This window comes from Myotis lucifugus, unplaced genomic scaffold (assembly GCF_000147115.1).
Source record: "Myotis lucifugus unplaced genomic scaffold, Myoluc2.0 scaffold_0, whole genome shotgun sequence".
Lineage (NCBI taxonomy): Eukaryota > Metazoa > Chordata > Mammalia > Chiroptera > Vespertilionidae > Myotis > Myotis lucifugus.
In genome coordinates this window covers 13,932,865-13,951,297 of record NW_005871048.1, presented here as the reverse complement: position 1 = coordinate 13,951,297, position 18,433 = coordinate 13,932,865, and the positions used below count along the sequence as shown (strand labels likewise).

The window sequence follows — 18,433 nt, the reverse complement described above, 5'->3', positions numbered from 1 at the left end:
TTTTATAGTGAAGAATGTGTTCTTTATAGAAAGGTTAAAAACCTTTGGAAGATCAAATTTCCAAAGTAAAAGCTTACTTTTGAAATGAGGCAAAGTAATAAATATGCTAGATGTTTAATGCAACAGTGGAAAGTGTGCGCACACGCGCGTGTGTTTAATAAGTCAGGAGAAAAGGCGAGACGAGACAAGGGAGATTGAGAAAGGGAGTAGCAAGATGAAAGGGGAATTGGGAGAGTAGGCAGAAGTTAAAGAACAATGACACCCTGGGTGGCGAGTTAACTGCCTCCTAAACTATTTCTCATCTAAAGCTTGAGTGGGAAAATTCTGGCAGGCCTTTAGGTATCAGTCCTTGGCAAGAATGCAATTACAAAAGAGATTGAACTGCTTCTATACATTCTAAAAAGCTTGGGATCTGAATTTCATGGAAGATTACTGATCTTCTGTTAGACTTCCCACCGCACACCCTGAACATACAGATTAAGCTGACTCTGTCCACAGCTGTGAGGCTGATTAAGGGAAGCACAGTAAACTAAAGTGTCTGCAAAGGCAAAGAACTCATCATTCCAAAGAGAGAATCTGTAGGGAGTGTTCTAAAACTAAACAAACGGAAATGAAATCAAAACCCTGGGAAAAACATTCCAACTTGATATAAGAACCCTCATATCTTGAAATTATTTTGCTGAGAAATTACAAACAGTATTTCTCCAAGCAGTCACAATCCAGCTGAATGAAGACCCCCGTATTTACTAACAAAGACGGAGCAGGTGACCTCAGAAGTCTTTCCAGGTCACACGTTTCTGACAGCTTGGACCTCTCCAAGATGTGTGGGCGGCCGTCTCCAGAGAGAAAGCGAGGGGCTGAACGCTGCTCAGTGTACGTCTAAAACGCTGTCCCCTGAACATCATTGGGGACAGGAAAAAAGGACACTGAAACTGTGTGTTAGAGAACAAGGCTGATCTTCCAGGGAAACAGTCCATGTAACATAGCAAGGAAGGTTTTTCCTCTGGGGAATGCTGCTGGGAAAATGGACGCGAGGACCATGACCACTCTTCATACATATGCAATCACTGCCTTCTGAAGCCCTGCACCTCTAAATGCTATAAGCCCGCTTCCCGGGGCCACAACTCAGTGCACTGCCATAATGAACACAGTACATTAAACATGAATATCATCCACTTTATTTCACAGGTCTGAGTTAGTCCATCACATCTCGCCATTTAAAAAATCACATGGACTTTTCACTCTGCTGCCGAGAACGCAGACCTCCGATTACCTCTGAGAGCAGCACGCTGTGACAGCAGGGTGTTTCCTTCAAACGAGGCAGGCAGGTCCTGATGTGGCATAATTCGCTGGCATTTTAAAATATCCTTTGGCCCCAGACTATTTTGATCGAAAGTACTACTGAATTACCAAAGTGAAGAGATTCGTCACCTTGCTCAGGAAAATTCATCTTCGTGACAATATACAGTGTTATGTTCCTCCGGTTAATTGACTGACCTTTTTATTGGTGAAGGTGCAATAATTTTAGTTGTTCCTTCATTTTCTCCATTTTCCGTGTTTGCAGTTACCCGGTTTATGCTGTTTGATCCTGGGAGCAAAGAAGAGGAAAACACGGAAGGGAGGAGGACAAAGTGATCAAGAAAACACAAAGAAGCAAAAGAGTTACTTTACAATGCAATTTTAGGGCTGTCATGGCACCTTGTACTGATAAATTACAATTCCAAATAATAATGAGTCGAACAATAAATCTGAGGTGCTGTTTTCTGGATGCAAAAAAAACCAACCCTCAATCCTCAACATAACCACGTCATATGGGGTCTAGGCTCTGGCACCTCTCTAAAATGGGACCTTTTGCCACTTAAAGAATTAACTCCCTACATCATGAGAAAGTCTTTGCTTTCGACTGTAAAAAATAAGACTCTAAGATCCTTAGTGCTATACCTTGAAATATATAAGGTAAAAATTGATGACTACGTTGTAAAGAAGTTACATTTGTTGGCATGCCATGATAGCTCCCATTCTATCAAACAAAGCAAACAACAACACATTTTCAAACTGAAAATAGGAAAATATCCCAACTTATTATACAAATGGCAAAAAAAGAGTGTATCACTCGCTCTCTCTCTCTCTCTCTCTCTCACACACACACACACACACACACACACACACAAATGTTTTCAAATATGTTTGTGCAAATGTTCCTTAAAAGCCTAAAACTAACTTTGTAAAAGCTGCTACTCCAAGAATTTGCATATATGCTAGGTGGACCAGCAGAGGGAGCCCAGCAGATGTGATGGAAATCAGGATTCAAAGGGAGCTAAGTGAAAGGGCTAAGCCCACTAGGAAGTCTGGACCCCATTCTCGGAACAGAGGCTCATACGCCTGCAGGGTGACATGCACCTCACTGGGCTGGCGCAGGGGAAACCAGTGAAGGGAGGCCCGAGTCCTTGTTCAGTAAACTCTGTGTCATACAGGCGTGTCCACCTCAGAGAGGCATCTTGTAGGGGACAACCACAGTTCGATAATAAGTGTCATCACCACTAACCACAAGTGGTTTTCGAGTCATGAGATGAATTTGTGATGCTAATAAGGGCTGATATTTATTGAGCACGTACTATGTGCTATTCCAAGCACTTCACATCTCTTTATTCATGTAATCATGTAAGTAAATACTAATACTATCCCATTTTTAAAGACTTTAAAAATGGGCCTTTCCCAAGGTCCCACAGTCCCACAGCTTATGAGTGTGTGGCGGGAAGGGGGGGGGTCGGGGGGGAGGAGGGGGCTTTGAAACCCAGTGGTGTGGCCCCCCCACCACCCGGCCTTCCATGTGTGCTCTGTGCCCCACCCTCAGGTAGTTAAAAAGTCTGTCTAAATAAAGCGTCCACTAGGAGACAGACTCTCTAGAAAACAAGTGGAAAGAATGTCCAATGAAGAGAACATCCTATCGCCAACTAAGAGGAGTTTTTTCTCTCCAGGGCAACTGAGACCGGAAGACCACACTGAGCACCCCCACCCCAGGTGGCAATTTCTTACAGAGCAGTTTGTAGGCACATTGGTTGACTATCTATCAGGAAAGGCAAACATTAATGAATAACCCCAGACAGAGGAAACAAACAGTGGTTTCAAATTAGAGGTCCAAAAACTACTATTCTAAGGAATTTGTCATGAATTCAATACCTGACGTTGGCTCCTATTTTGTAACCCTGAAACGGAAAGGTGAGCCTGAAAATGCACGTGGCATGAAAGGCCACTCGTACTAAAGCGACCTTCAGAACCCAGGCACGAGGAAAGAAGAACTCTGGAGCCGACGGGAAATTTCACAGGAGAGTTCATGGTAAGTGGGACACAAGCAATTCCCTTAACTACCCTAGGTGCTATCAGGTACGGCAATGGCCAGTCACTGTCTATTTGGCCATGGCCATTAATAAAGTCGTAGGGGCAGATTCCCAAACTACAGGCACAGATCAGAGCTGGAGCTGCTTCTGGAAGTTGGAAGTCTATGTGGGATGGCCCTGGGGCAGTTGCAGGAGGGATTAACTCACTTGTGGCCCAGACATTGTTCCAAATAAATGTTTTTTTTACTGCAGTATTATTCTCAGCAGATATTATGAATTCATATAAATGAAAGGGACCTTCATGTACCTAGGACTATTTTCCCAGACTGGGGGGAGGAGGAAGCGCAGCAGAGAGACCAATACCAGTGCCAATCACTCCAACCAAGGAAGCACTAAGTCAAGGTGAACATCGCGGTAACGAAGCACCGTGTCACCCGCTTCAGAATAAGCCTAGGTTTGTTCCAACCCCCATCTCCTCAGACTGATTAGTCTTTTCTTAGTCTAACAACTAATCACCTGGGGGAAAGTAAGGTACTTAATCACTTTCACCCCTCCCATCCAAATCTTCCAAAAATTAATAAGCAGGTAGACAAACAACTGAGGAATATTTTTAAATAGAAAAAAATTCAAACTAAATGTGCATATATTTTTCTTAAAGAAACCAATACTTGGTTATTCACAACATCCAAATCATAATTTTTAAGATGAAACACTAGATGGATGGTTTTCCAAAATAATTTCTGGAGGGAGTGTGTGACACACACACAGGCTCTCTCAGACACTCACAAGCAGTAGGCTTCTTCAAAATAAACTATTCGACTGTCAGGACTATTTTATTAACACAGCAGTCATAATTCTCACATGCACAGCATAAATGAGTTAAGCTATTGTCAGTAATACAATCTAATTTATGGCTCGTTTATATTGAAAACAGTAGACTACTAATAACAAATCTGTTCATTCGTATTCCCCTACTCTACAACTCTATCAAATGGACCACCCTGGGTTTTAAAAACCTTATGAGGATAACAGACTTACAGAGGGAAAGCTACTTCCAAGCAATAACTTACTAGGAACACTTATGAAGTGTCCATTCATATAATAGTCAGATGCAAACTAAAATTTATTCTTTTCTATTCATGGGTATAGGGTTCTTAAAAAGCCTTAATTAGGTAATACTCACATTACTAAATGTGCATTTGAAAGTAATAACTAGCCCTAACTGGTTTGGCTCAGTGGATAGAGCATCAGCTTGTGGACTCAAGGGTCCCAGGTTCGATTCTGGTCAAGGGCATGTACCTTGGTTGCGGGCACATCCCCAGTAGTGGATGTGCAGGAGGCAGCTGATCAATGTTTCTCTCTCATCGATGTTTCTAACTCTCTATCCTTCTCCCTTCCTCTCTGTAAAAAATCAATAAAATATATTTAAAAAAAATAAAAGTAATAACTAAAAAAAAGGTAATAACTATACTCTTAACACTGTATTTTAATCATCTTCCTAATTAAGTTAAATTAGTGTGATTTTCCCCATACTACCATTTAAAAAGAGAGCTAAGCAATTCAGTAAGGCTAGGTTATGTGTTGGTTACTGAAATATGAAAGGGTGGGAAATATAAATTATGCATTATTTAAGTTCACTGACTTTCCATTTTGCTGACATCCATTGCCAACTTTTTCTCCCCTCATCATACCTCCTCCAGAACCATCCCTTCCACATTAGCTCAGATTCTTGGGCTACAGAGAAGACGGGATCTGACAAGCCCTAAACACTAAAGGGCTCATGTCTGCATGCATTATTGGCCACAGACTAGTTCCATTTCAAAGAGGAAAAGGAGAAGCCACGTATTAACTAAAATAACTGATAACAATGGAATTTAGCTGTTTCAGGAGATATTTTGAGGTTGGTGAAATCTTTTCCCCCCATTCCTTTTTCATTGTAAATTATAACTGACCACTGAAAAGAATGTATCACACATATATGAACAGTTTAATAAACTATTATAAAGTGAATGGCTAGTTAACCACTCCCCACCTCCAGAAATATAACAATGAGGCAATTTTCCTACACTACACAAACCACTCTCTTTGGGGCAACTCCTTCTTTTAGATAAAGTCAAAGAGTCAGTTTCCATCTAAAATATCTAGAAGCAGAAAGCATTATGTATTCATTTCATAAAATATGTATAACATACACAATAAAATTATTACTTTTTAAATTTTTAATAAAAGTTAATAAGGCCTCAAAATCTTTTCACATATAACATTATGTTAACAACATAAGGATTCCATATTTGTATACACTGTGAAATGATCACCACAATACGTCTGGTTAGCATCCATCACCACACATAATTTCAATTTTTTTTTTCTTGTGATGAGAACTTTTAAGATCTACTCTCCAAACAACTTTCAAATATGCAATTCAGTATTGGTAACTATGGTCACCATGCTGTACGTTACGTCCCCATGACTTATGTATTTTATAAGGCCTCAAAGTTGCAATAAAATGAAGGACACACCACTGTGCCCTCTCCCCATGACTGACAGCACAGTAGTAGGTTTTCAATGAAGGTCCATTATTGTAAAGGGGTTTTTTTTCCCTTCTATTTCTGCTATTTTTTCCACTAGAAGGGAACATTTCAAGATAATTATGTTATGTTTAAAAAGTGTCAAAAGATGAGAAAAAAAAAAACAACCTGAAGGTGGTAGTATGGGAAATGCAGGACAAGAGGACATGCAGGACAAGAGGACACGTGCCCCATCCTGCAGGATGGGCTACTTCTCGGAGCTTTCAGTGCAGCCTTGTGCTGTAGCGAAGTGCTCTTGTAATGAGAGTCACAGATGGTCTATAACAAAGATCAGTTATTGACATGTGATTATCAAGGCTCCTTAGAAAATCTGTATTTTATTTTATTTTAGATAGAATGAAATATTAACTGTGGCAAGGCCATTTAGAATTAGGAGCACCCGATTCATTTTATATATTGTTCACATTAAAAACACAAAGGACTTCATTTTAAGAGGCTGCTCACGTTGGGAAGAATACGTTTATCAGGGGACTGCTATAGTTAATGAAGAGGCAAATCTAGCTCATGAACTGTGATCATTTTTGTCTCTGGACTGTTATCACCATAGCTTTATAGGAGCCCACACAATTCCCTGCAGTTGTGAAGACACTGCAACGCCAATGTCCCATGGTCTCTTGTTTGTTCATTTGTTTACACCCTAAATGCAAATGCTTCCAGCCTGCGTGCATGGGACCGCTGCCAGGCTTTTGTGGGGTTTGGCCCTGCTCACATTTGACCCTGGCCTTCGGGTCAGGAAGAGGAGCTGTCAGAAACAGATCAACTCTCCAGGGTCTATTAGCTGCTTGATCTGGGGGCAGTTCTCAAAAGTCATCTCTGTGATGTCCAGATCTGGTGATGAATATACATGGATTCTCAATTATAAAACCACTTTGCATTTATATAGTTATAAGTCTCACAATGTATAACCCAATTTGACACCTGTCAACCTAAATTAAATCTTTGATGTTATCTAAATGCTGCCACTGATTTTAATTTACAGAGTGGACATGGAGGATAAATATGTGACATTTAAATGAAATAAATTTATATTTGCAAGAAAGAATGCCTTATTTTGTTATATGGGGAAAAGGACAAGTAGCCAATAAGGAAAGCAAGATTATAAATAATTTCATTTTAAGAACTCTATAATATGATACATTTGTAAATTTTAGCTAAAATTTTATCTTAGTTAATCACATATCTTCTCTTCTTTAAACTTAAGAAGAAAACAAACATACAAACAAACAAAAACACCAAACCCTCTATATCTGATGCTTGAAACAAATAACAAACAGCCAGGACAATTACAGCGATTCCCAATACAACAGATGGTTATGTTTCAGTTAAGCCAATCTGATTTAATGTTATCTAACCCAGTACAACTTCTCAGAAAAAATCTGATATTCATGAATTAAGAATGAGCTAATAAATGGAAATATATTTTAGCTCTATTTCTCACACTGACAGTACAAAGTCACTCTGCCTTGGTTTCAACTGACTTTAGACCGAATATTATAGAAAAAAATGGCATATGGTATAGCAAATTAAAACAAATATTTTTCTAACACCACAAATTATGATCAAAAGTAAAATGATCAAGAAAATCTTACATATATATATTTTTTTCCTATCATCATGAAAGGGATTATACTTGGCAGAACACTTATTAATTTAGGTAAACCAAACTGAATTTCCAAACACACAATTTGAAAAATAGAGGTGTTTCTGAATCTAACATCTTTCTTTAAAGTTCAAATACCTAACATCAGCCCACTCGTCTTAAAGAGAGCCAGACCCCCTGCCTCGCTTTAGAGTTTCTGCCTTCAAAATCTCCAGGGTGGTATTTAAGCACGGTTACCTCTTTACCACAAATACACAGACCTTTAAGACTCTGATTTTGCTACATGTCAAGTACAAGATCAAACAAGGCATTCTGCTAAAAAGCTGGAGGGTAGATTATAAAGCATGGGTGTGGATGAGAAAGATGCTGGGAAAATCTGTCTATGCACGAACAACCCTTCCCTGGTTGGTCTGCTTCCAGTTTCTTCTTCCCTGACCCAGCACTCTCCTGGATCCCTCTGCTTTCCTCATGACCAAAATGATCAACCTGGGAGTGTGAGTCAGGTGAAAATAAAGGCTCTTCGTCCTCTGCCCCTCCACCTGCGCTGCAGAGGCACACACTGAGAGACAGGCGGTCACAGACAGCCTTCCCTGTGGGTCAGAATGCCAGGTTCAAAAACAGGAAAGGCACTTCTGCCCCTGGGAAGGCATCTGCTCACTCCCTTAAGACCTTCAGAGTAGAATGAAAGGGTTCTGCTATCTGAAGAACTTGTAGCCTGTCTACACCTGTGTGTGCTGGAGGGGATGCCAGATGTGATAACAGCAGAGGAACAAGCATCTTTCCTTCCAGCCCTCTTAGGCCCAATGACAACACCCCTCCTTTGTGGATGGTTGGCTGGGATCAGGAGGTGTGGCAAATCACTTGGACACCAAGTTCTTTCTTCCTCTGATATGGGGACTCAGTGTGAAGGAAGAGAGTTGAGTAAACGCTCACACCCTATCCTGGTAGTACTTTTGCACTCCCCCAAATCCTCCACAAGATTGTCCCCGCTTCAGACACCAATGGAAAGTCCAGGGCGTTATCTATGCTTCTGGCCAACTGGCTGTAAGTCAGAGGCTCCCCGTCCTCCTCCCCAAGTTTGATTAATTTGCTAGAGCAGCTCAGAGAACTCAGGAAGACAGTTTACTTCCTGGATTGCTGGTTCATTACAGGATATCACTGAGGAACAGTCGGATGAAAGAGATGCACGGGGCCAGGGCCACAGGAGGGCACCACTCTTCCTGCATCGCCATGTGTTCACCACCCGCCAGAGCCCTGTCCTTCGGGTTTTATGGAGGCTTCAGTACAGAGGCATGGCTGATTAACTCCCCAGCCATTGGTACTTGATTCAGCCTCCTGCCCCTCCCCACTTCCTGGAAATCATGGGTGGCACTGAAAGTTCCCCCTCCCTGACCACACAGTTGGTTCCCTGGCAGACACCCCTATCCTTCAGGCTTTCCAAAAGTCACCTATCAGCATAAACTCCTTTGTGGTTAAAAGGAATTTGTCATGAATAACGAAAGTCACTCCTTTCACCTTCACAGTTCTTATCAAGGAAATTCCAAGAGGTTTAGTAGCTTTGTGTCAGGTACAGGGATTAAGACCAAACACAGATTTCTTATTATAAATCACAATGCCACAGGTCTTAAGCGAAAGAGGAGTTCAATAAATTTTTGTTGAATGAGAAAGGGGAGAAAAAGTGACACTCCTGGCAACTCACTAAAACTATGATAGTTAACTCGGATATACAATAGGCCTTTAGCCTTGCTTGCTTTTCTAATTTTGGTAGCTATGCATGGAATGCTACACACTCCTAGGAAGAGTGGAAACATTAACTTTTTAGAGGAAAATCTAACCAGAGTTGCCACAATTAATAAGTCTTTTACAGGATGAAAATAAACATCATCTTTAAGGCAGAAGAGTGTCGACAAAGGGAAGCATCCTTGAACAAACATACACCCGCTGTGCTGCACCTAAGGCTCCTTGCAATTAACACTGTTGCTCTTCTGTAAATGAGCAGAACGAACTGTCTGCTCAAGCATCCCTGCAGAAACAAGCAGATCTAGCAGAGTAAACAAATCTCACAATAATGAGAAAAGCAGAGGACGGGTATTTTCAAATAATTCTAGGCCTTTCACCTTTTTATTTTATTTTATTTTTTAAAAAATATATTTTATTGATTTTTTACAGAGAGGAAGGGAGAGGGATAGTTAGAAACATCGAGAGAGAAACATCGATCAGCTGCCTCCTGCACACCCCCAACTGGGGATGTGCTCGCAACCAAGGTACATGCCCTTGACCGGAATCGAACCTGGGACCCTTCAGTCCGCAGGCCGACACTCTATCCACTGAGCCAAACCAGTTAGGGCCCTTTCACCTTTTTTTTAAAAAGATATTTTTATTGATTTCAGAGAGGAAGGGAGAGGGAGAGGGAGATAGAAACATCAATGATGAGAGAGAATCACTGATCGGCTGACTCCTGCATGCCCCCCTACTGGGGATCGAGCCCACAACCCAGGCATGTGCCCTTGACTGGAATCGAACCTGAGACTCTTCAGTCCACAGGCTTGACGCTCTATCCAAATGGGCTAGGGCAGGCAGCCTTTCACCTTTTTTATGTTCCATTTGCTTTCCAAACATGTTTCTTCTAAAGACCTGGGTTTGAATCCTGATGCTGTTCTTACTAGCTGTGTAACCTTGAATAAGTATTTAATGTTTCTGAGCTTCAGTTTCTTTAGGAGTGAAATGAGAATACCATCTACCTTCCTCATGGGCTTCCCAAAAGGATTCATTGTTTAGTTGCAAGGAAAGCAGCTTAACTTAGGGATGCATCCTAAAGACACAGTAGGATCTCAGACTAGAAGTCCTGGCTACCTGGGTCTTCTCCCCCATCCCCCCCTCAGTGCTGCATGGTCCTTTAGTGTTTGTCGCAGTGAGTCTATTCTTTGCAAACCAGCTTCTTATAATAGCAGAAGTATTCTTACAATAGCATCCCTAAAAGGCACAGCTCTCCCCAGCTGAGGGGCTCATCCTCTGGGCTCCAATTCCAGCTTCTCTGGGTGTTTTCCTCATTTGGTCTAAACTCTCATGCCAGGAGAGAAGGGAGGAGGCAAGGCCACCGTTACAGAGGGCTGTCCTGTCACCTCTATAGGACTCTTGGTCCCAAGATCAGCATAGTGCATTGTTCAAAGTGCCAACCCAAGGTACCTACTCCACAATGAAAGTAATTCCCTCCTCTCTTACCTGTTTCACCTCCTCTCCCTACACCTACCAAAATAACCCTGAACCCCGGGAACTCCAGTTTTCACACTGTTACCAATAAGTAAAGAAGGCAGAACCACAGAAATTAATCCCACATTTCTCAACGTCTGAAGGAAATGCTGGCAGAGGAATCACCCCCATGAATCCCGAATCTGACAGTGAAACAAAGGTGTGGAATCCTCTGATGCCATCTGCCTCAGAGATTATCTCAAAAGAGAAGCTGCAATAGGTCATGGGCAAACCCTCGAACCCCAGTCTACAAAGAAGAGGGGTGAGAAGGCAGGGAAATTTGCCTAAATGGTTAGTAAAATCAAGGCAGAACCTTTATTTTATGGCAGAACCATGAACTGACACCACAAAGGAAGGGTGGAGCCGATTCCGAAAGTTACTCAAACTCACCAGGTTCTACAGTTACTGTGGCACAGAAGTCAAAGGCAAAGACATAGACACACAAAACCAACCTGAAAGGCCTCTTTTTATCCATTCCCAGCAAGACAGCACTAATGACTAACTATGAATTTAGCCAACGAGGAAAAAACCCAGATGCATCTGGTTAATTTGGACTAAAAGAACAATTTGAAAAGCTGTATTGATGCAAAGGTTATCGCAGTTAATTTCATTCAATGTATCAATAAGAGTGTCACTTGAACTTGAGTTTTAAAGAACCTGCTTTACTTTTGCATGGAAAAATATTGTATATTTCCAACGACAAAAATGCATTTTGTAATCTGGGAAGATATTTTTTACAGTCTATAAGACTTCTGAAGTGATGATTTTTTTTTTTAAAAAAAGCAAAATAATAAAAGGTTTCCAGCATCTACTCAAATCAGGTACAACTATTGTTTTCCTCGCACTATGCCATGTGCAAAGGCTCATATAATCTGCCCCGAGGCAATTTAAGACTCCTCAGCTGGAATCCTTACAGTCAGGGTGAAGAGAAAGTAGAATCACAGATTTGCACCACATCTCAGTAGATTATATATGTATGCATATCCTCCCATTTCAAACTTTTGTCTTCTTATATAACGGGAGTGTATTATATGCTGCGACACCTTTTTTTGCCTTGCTTATACTCTATATTGAAAATCATTCCATATCACACATACAAATTTATCACAGTTGTTTTTTTTTCTTGTTGACACTGTACACTCTAATTGATCTGAGTTAAAATTCCAGCTCTGGGATTTTAAGACGGTGCCAGCCTCTGTCTTTTCACCTGTACATTGAGAGGCACGGCATCTTCTAAAGAAATGAGTGAGATACTATCTGTGGGGTGCCCAGCACAGTGCCAGGCACACAGTGATGCTCAGTAACTGTTAGTTATCAACATTCTTCCACCTGTGGAGCTCCTCCGGGGACCTGGCCTTTCAGGGCAGACATTGTGGGACCGCAGAATCAGACTGACACAAATTCAAATGTTTGGGTAGTTTGCCATCTCTGTGGTGACAAACACAGCAACAGGTCTGCTCATGCTGGAGAGGTGAGGTTAGGATTTAACTTGTGAAATCCCTGACCCGGAGCCCTGGCTTCTGTTTACTCCTTCATTCAACAACTCTGCTTCCCCTCTCGAAGCCCTTTCAGCTCTGCCCTGCCTTTGTCTTCCGTTTCCATTGTCTGCTTCACACAAAAAATGCAGACCCAGCAGCTAATTACTTCGGATAGGGCAAACCACCTTACCTGGAAGAAGGAATGATGAACTCTGTGAGCTTTAAACTATCATCCAATCGCATCATTATTATGAACGCACTGTGAGGAGTTCATTGTTTCCCATTCACAGCCACAGACTATCCCCATGGGACTAAAGAGAAGTGAGCATCAGCATGGCGGAGTGAGGGAGTGGGTGGTGTGTGAAAATCAGAGAAAACGGTGAACTAAAGGCTACCCTGAGAAGTAGTCACACTCTGAGCTGCTAAAATCACCTGCCAGCAGCTGCCTTTGGGGCGGAGGGGGGGTGGGGGGGGCTCAGAGATCTGCCAGCAGAGCTTAGATATAGAGGGTACTCTGACTTGCTCACTTCCCTCATATCTTGCTTATACTGAATCTTCTAAAATGAGCAGGGGTACTCATTTCCCTTGTTATGCCCCCATTCCCTGTACTTGAATGAATGACTCTCTCCACCCATAGCTCTCTAAAGGCCATATTGCCTCCATATATCATAGTATCCTTTGTATGTGAGGTTGATTCTATATGGTAAATTTAATTCCAAGACTGACAGGTGGACTCAGAGACTGGCCCACACCGTGTAAAAGAAGGCTGGCTTCCTCTTAGTTGGGGAGAAGGAAACTAAAGTGTCCCAAGCCTCTGCATGTGGTCAGCACCATACTCTGCCCATTTCAGACACTATTCTCATGACATCTCCCATGAGCAGGGATCATCTCCTCATTTGACAGATGTAAACATGGAGGCTTAGGCTGGTTAAGTGACTTCATAATCCACAGTTAGGACATGGACTCCAGGCTGAACCTGGATTTATCACGTATAGCTCACCAGAGCACACTGTATTGATCTGACATGCCAGTCTCTACCCATGTAGCTTGCCTTTTGTCTGCCTAAAAAACATGTTGAAAAATATATTTCTAATTGCCACAAGCCAAGGTGAGCTTCTGCTGACATCACACATACCACAAGGTACCAATCAGAAGTGGTGCTCAGTATGATTATTACTAATACTTTCTTGACATTATGGTTTCTCAGCAGCCCAGAGCTTACACTACATCAAGTAAAACTTCACTACATCAGAGCATTTCTGTCTCTCCTGCTTTTGGCTGCATCCATCCCAGGTCACCCAGAGGGTCAGCTACCCACATGTGAATCATTGCCTACAGGGTCCAGGGCTGTGTGGCACCGTCATCCCCTGGAGTTGGACAACTGACCTACTAACCACAAAGCGCTCGTGCTGGGGAGTCATGCAGTGTTGAAGCCGACTTAGAAGTGCTCGCAGAGCATGTGGGAGAACCCCACAGTGACCGCAGGGCACGTGGAACAGCGATCACACTGCAGAGGCAGTCCTCAAGCCATATCTGGCCCTCAGGAATGTTCAGTTTAGCATACAGAGACTTTCTTTAAAAGGAAATTAATTGCCCATACTTAAAATTCTGGTCAATTTACATCAATACCCAAATCCTTGCTTCCCTTAAAACGCTGGAAGATCTGAGGACACCAGGTCCACGCGCCTGCACAGAAACAGTGGGCTTGGCCTGAGCAGAGCTGTCTGCTCGCAGACCGCACCAACCATCCTCATCGGGAGGCATTCTCACGACCCCTGAGGCACTGTGTTTCAGCACCTTCCACATATTCCAAGTGGGAATGCCAAAATGTCTCCCGACTTTGCTTTTCAGTTGTCTGAAGATAACTATTCACGGGTGTGATATTTTAAGAACTTAAAATGCTGCATCACATAAGCATAGCATTGCTTATCCATGGCAAATAGCTTTACCCATTACTTTTCTTACACCTAATTATGAATGATAGCCAAATATTACATCCTTACTGCTTACTTATAGCAGAGACTCTCCTCTGACAAGAACCCACATGAGTTGCCCAGACCTTGTCAGAGAAAGGGCTGTACAAATATGCACTTTCTTTCCTGCCATCTCATCTCACCTCGGGCTTTCCCCCAAGCTCCTAAGGAGCCATTTAGAGACGGAGGAGTCTCTTTGCTGAGGAGTCTCTGAGCTGCAAGCGCCTTCAGGGGCGTCTTTAGGAATCAGCAACATGCAGAAGACATCAAGATCAAAATCAAGAACCACCGGACTGTTCCTTTTGACAGTCGCTTCCCCAACCAGAACACGACCAGGAACTGTTGGCAGAACTACCTGGACCTCCACCCCTGTGAGAAGGCATGACTGCTAAAGGGGGTGATGTCCCTCTCCGTGTGTGAATGGTACCAGCGTGTGTACAAGTGCCTGTGCCCTATATCCTGAGCAAGGGAGAGAAAGAAACATGGATTGGCTGCCTCCTGCATGCCCCCTACTAGGGATTTAGCCTGAAAACCAGGCATGTGCCCTGACCGGAATGGTACTGGTGAATTTTGGTGCATGAGACTATGCTCAACCAACTGAGCCACACTGGCCAGGGCTAATTTTATTGATTGCTTTGAGGGTGGGGGTGAGGGTTGGGAGAATCAGTTTGTTGTTCCACTTATTTTTGCATTCATTGGTTGCTTGTTGTGTGTGCCCTGACTGGAGATTGAACTCGCAACCTTGGCATATAGGGACAATGCTCCAACCAACTGAGCTACCAGGCCAGGGCTACCATATCCTCTTTTTTAATAAAGAATTTATGTTTTAAAAAAAAGAAGAAGAAGAAGCCATTTAGATTTGCAAGAATTCTCTGGCCGCCTGCCCTGGTGCTGAACTCCTCGGCTGGGTGCAGGGCTCTGGGTTCTGGAATGTACTTCCTCATAGTGTTGCCAAGGTCTACCTTGGCGGATTCTAAACACAATACCAGGGCATTCCTGATTGAGAGGTGAAACAAAGGGTTTTTTAATTTGCAGAGAACTGAGTAGCAGGTTAAGGAGAGCAGTCATCAAGTCTGACTGAGTTGCTTTAACTTCAGAAGAAATAAAAGAATGTCCTCTAGAGTTACAAGTCATGCACTAGAAATTAATGATATAAACTAACAAAATGCAAAAGTCTCCTTTCTAGCACAACTGGCTTTTTATTATACATAAATGTTAAATGAGAGGTGAGAATGTATGCCAATAACTCCTGAAAGTGTAGTTCTAAAATTTTATTTTAGAGAGAATAACAGCAGAATGCAATCTATGCAAATTAAAAGCTAGACTTATTACAGTTAAAAGAAATCTATCTTCTATTTAAACCATAACTCCATGTTCACCAAGTACAGTACAATCTAATAAAGAAACTTTTTCTATGTCTTGAAATCTGCTTTCTACTTTTTTAATTGTCAAAATTAAAAAAAAAGCTATTGTTTCTTTCCTGCTCAGCTACCCATGAATGAGTCCCAGGAATAGGGGGCTGCTCTAAAGCTTACACAGTGTGAAAGGATGAACGGACAGGGAAGGAGGGGCTGTCTAGGGGGTGGGGAAGGGGACAGAGGCCTTAGGGCTACAGTGACCTAATGACCCGCAGGCCAATCCCTTGCAGCATTTCATCCCCTCACCTCCCCCCTCCTTCCTTCCACAGGAAAGTCTTACAGGGGGACTGGGAGTATGGTCTCTCTAGGCAGGCTTAATCCTAAACATCATTCATTGGCTTTAGATAATATTCCAATATAAATAGCTAATGATTGATTTACTAGACCTACAATTTTATAGGTTCTTCTGTTTTGTGTTATTTTGTCTTAAGTCAAATTCCCTTTCCAATTTCACCTTCACTGAGACAATTACTTGCTCTGCTACAACTGGTCTTAGGTCACACAACAGCTATTTCTGGTTAATAGGTGTGGACCCTGAGAAAGAAGATACCTACTAAGAAGGGCTTTTGGTGGTTAACTGGGCTCAAATTTTAAAAACAGAGCCCAGCAGCCTTTTCTACACAGGGGTCTCTCACGCAAACCGCCCTTCAGGGAGAAGCCTGCGCTGAACTGCCTGTCGGTACTGTGTTCCTGCCATCTGAGTCAGCCTTTGTAAAGGAGTTCCTGGAATTGTATTTCAACCATTAGGACTGAGGCTCCCCACACCTGCCTACCCCTGCCCAGTCCAATTAGCGCCGCACAGCTCGGTCCCTATCAGTACCATCACTGATCAATCAGAGCATGACCAATCAGGACATTTTACGAGGATTTGGAGTCCTCATTTGCATGAGTACAAACCAATCAGGGACCAGAGATTTCTCTATATAAGTCAATTTCCCTCTGGCTTGGAAAAGGCACTTTCCCTTTTCACTGAAGACTAGAGACTGCATTTCCCAGGCTGGAGCTGAAACACCGAAGGTATCTACCTCAGAGATGGGCTGTTGCACAGCCAAGCTGTTTCATAATTGAGCTATATATAACAGTATTGAGCTATTCCACAGCCGTGCTGTATCATAATTGAGCTATTTGCAGGTTCCTTCTTACTGCACCCCAAGTTGGGGATTCCTGTAAACACTGAGTTGGCACCAACAGCCAATGGTTGACAAGCCTAAGCTGAGAGGCTCACCAAAGAACCCTTTTCTTCCCCCCACAGTGTCCCAGCTTCACACAGAACTGCCCACCCTCATGGGGCCTGGTGGGCTGGGACAAGGAGCACAGTGGTGACTGACATAGTTGAAGACAAGAGGGCCCCCTTCAAATATTCTGCTCCAAGTTAGAACCCAACCATGACCTGAGGAGTAGGAGATGGCTGAGGTTGGGTTTCTGCCAGCTGGATTCAAATGAGGCTCAGAGCAGAGTACATGTGAATTCGAGGAAAGAGAAAATGTGACATTTAAAGAAACAGAATAACATTTATCCATCCTTCACAACATCCTCCATATATACGTGACAGCAACCATAACACTGCATCATTGACATCTGCTAAATGATCCATCCCCACCCAATCACGCACTGTCAAGGGGAGGTTCTCTCTGGGTCCCCAAAACACATCACAATTTTGTGGAACACAGACCTGAAAAGTTAGGCTAAAAGTAATTCAATTCAAAGTGAAATATACACACAGAAAATCTTAGTTTTTAAACACAGCATTATCTAATCCTTTTAAAGATGAAAATATACCATTGTTTAAGACAGCGGTCACCAACTGATGGTCCACGGACCTCACTGGTGGTCTGTGAGGTCTGAAAGGTTGGCGACTGCTGGTTTAAGATATCTATACATATAAAAGCCTAAGTGACCGTTAAGACCAGAACGGCTGGAATGACCAGTCGCTATGATGTGCACTGACCACCAGGAGGCAGATGCTCAATGTAGGAGCTGCCCCTGGCCCGCAGGCCCCAATCACTGGATTGGGCCTGCCGGCCAACCTCCCGGTCCCTCTTGCCAGCCAGCAGGCCCCCATCGCCTGATCGGGGCGGGGCCTCTGGCTGGGATGGGGAACCAGGGGTAGGTGGCGGCACACATGGCCCCTTTCCCAGGGGGGCCGAGTGCCAGCTTCCTCCTCAGGGCCGGTGGCCAACCTCCTGGGTCCCTCCCCCCAGTTGGCAGGCCCTGGGATGGGGAACTAGAGGTGGGTGGCGGCAGCCAACCTCCCAAGGTGCCCAGGCTGGGGGCTACGACCTCTACCGGCTACCTGGGGGTGGAGGTGACGGGGACAGAGGTGCGGTGAGATGCGGGGTATCCCACTGAAGCTCGTTCTCACTCCCCTTGCTATCCTCCCCCTGGGACACCAGGGCTCATGCGCCAGGGAAGCCCTCACACTCAGGTGCCAGGCACCCGCAAAGGAGCCTGTCCTGCACCCGCGAGGCCTTTTCCAAGTGAGCTGGGCCGCAGATGCTGGGACCACAGGGGCCGGTCGGGCTCCCCATGGGTTTGTGCAGGAGCCAGTCTGTGAGGTTGGCCAGGAGAGAGTACGCTGCCCACTCGGCTTCCGTGTGGCGCCACTGGGCGGCCCAGAGGCCCATGCTGTGCCCCGGCCTGCGGCATCTGGCCGCGCTCACCGCATCTTTGCATGGGGACTTGGGCACCATTACTCAGGCAGAGGGGGGGGCACGGGGGCCCGGCAGCCCAGGTGCTGCCCAGGGCCAGAGGTCAGCTGGGACCTGCCCTTCCATGCCAGACGCTCGTGC

General features: G+C 43.8%; 1 protein-coding gene across 7 annotated transcripts in view; it reads right to left on the bottom strand.

Moving 5' to 3' along the window:
* Nucleotides 1-18,433, bottom strand: part of EPB41L4A (erythrocyte membrane protein band 4.1 like 4A) — a 208,258-nt gene that overhangs the window by 35,393 nt on the left and 154,432 nt on the right. For all 7 annotated transcript variants that reach the window (XM_023748602.1, XM_023748722.1, XM_023748695.1 and 4 more), the window contains exon 14: nucleotides 1,498-1,588. In XM_023748602.1, coding sequence (XP_023604370.1) covers nucleotides 1,498-1,588 — 91 coding nt within the window. The remainder of the gene's footprint in view (nucleotides 1-1,497; nucleotides 1,589-18,433) is intronic.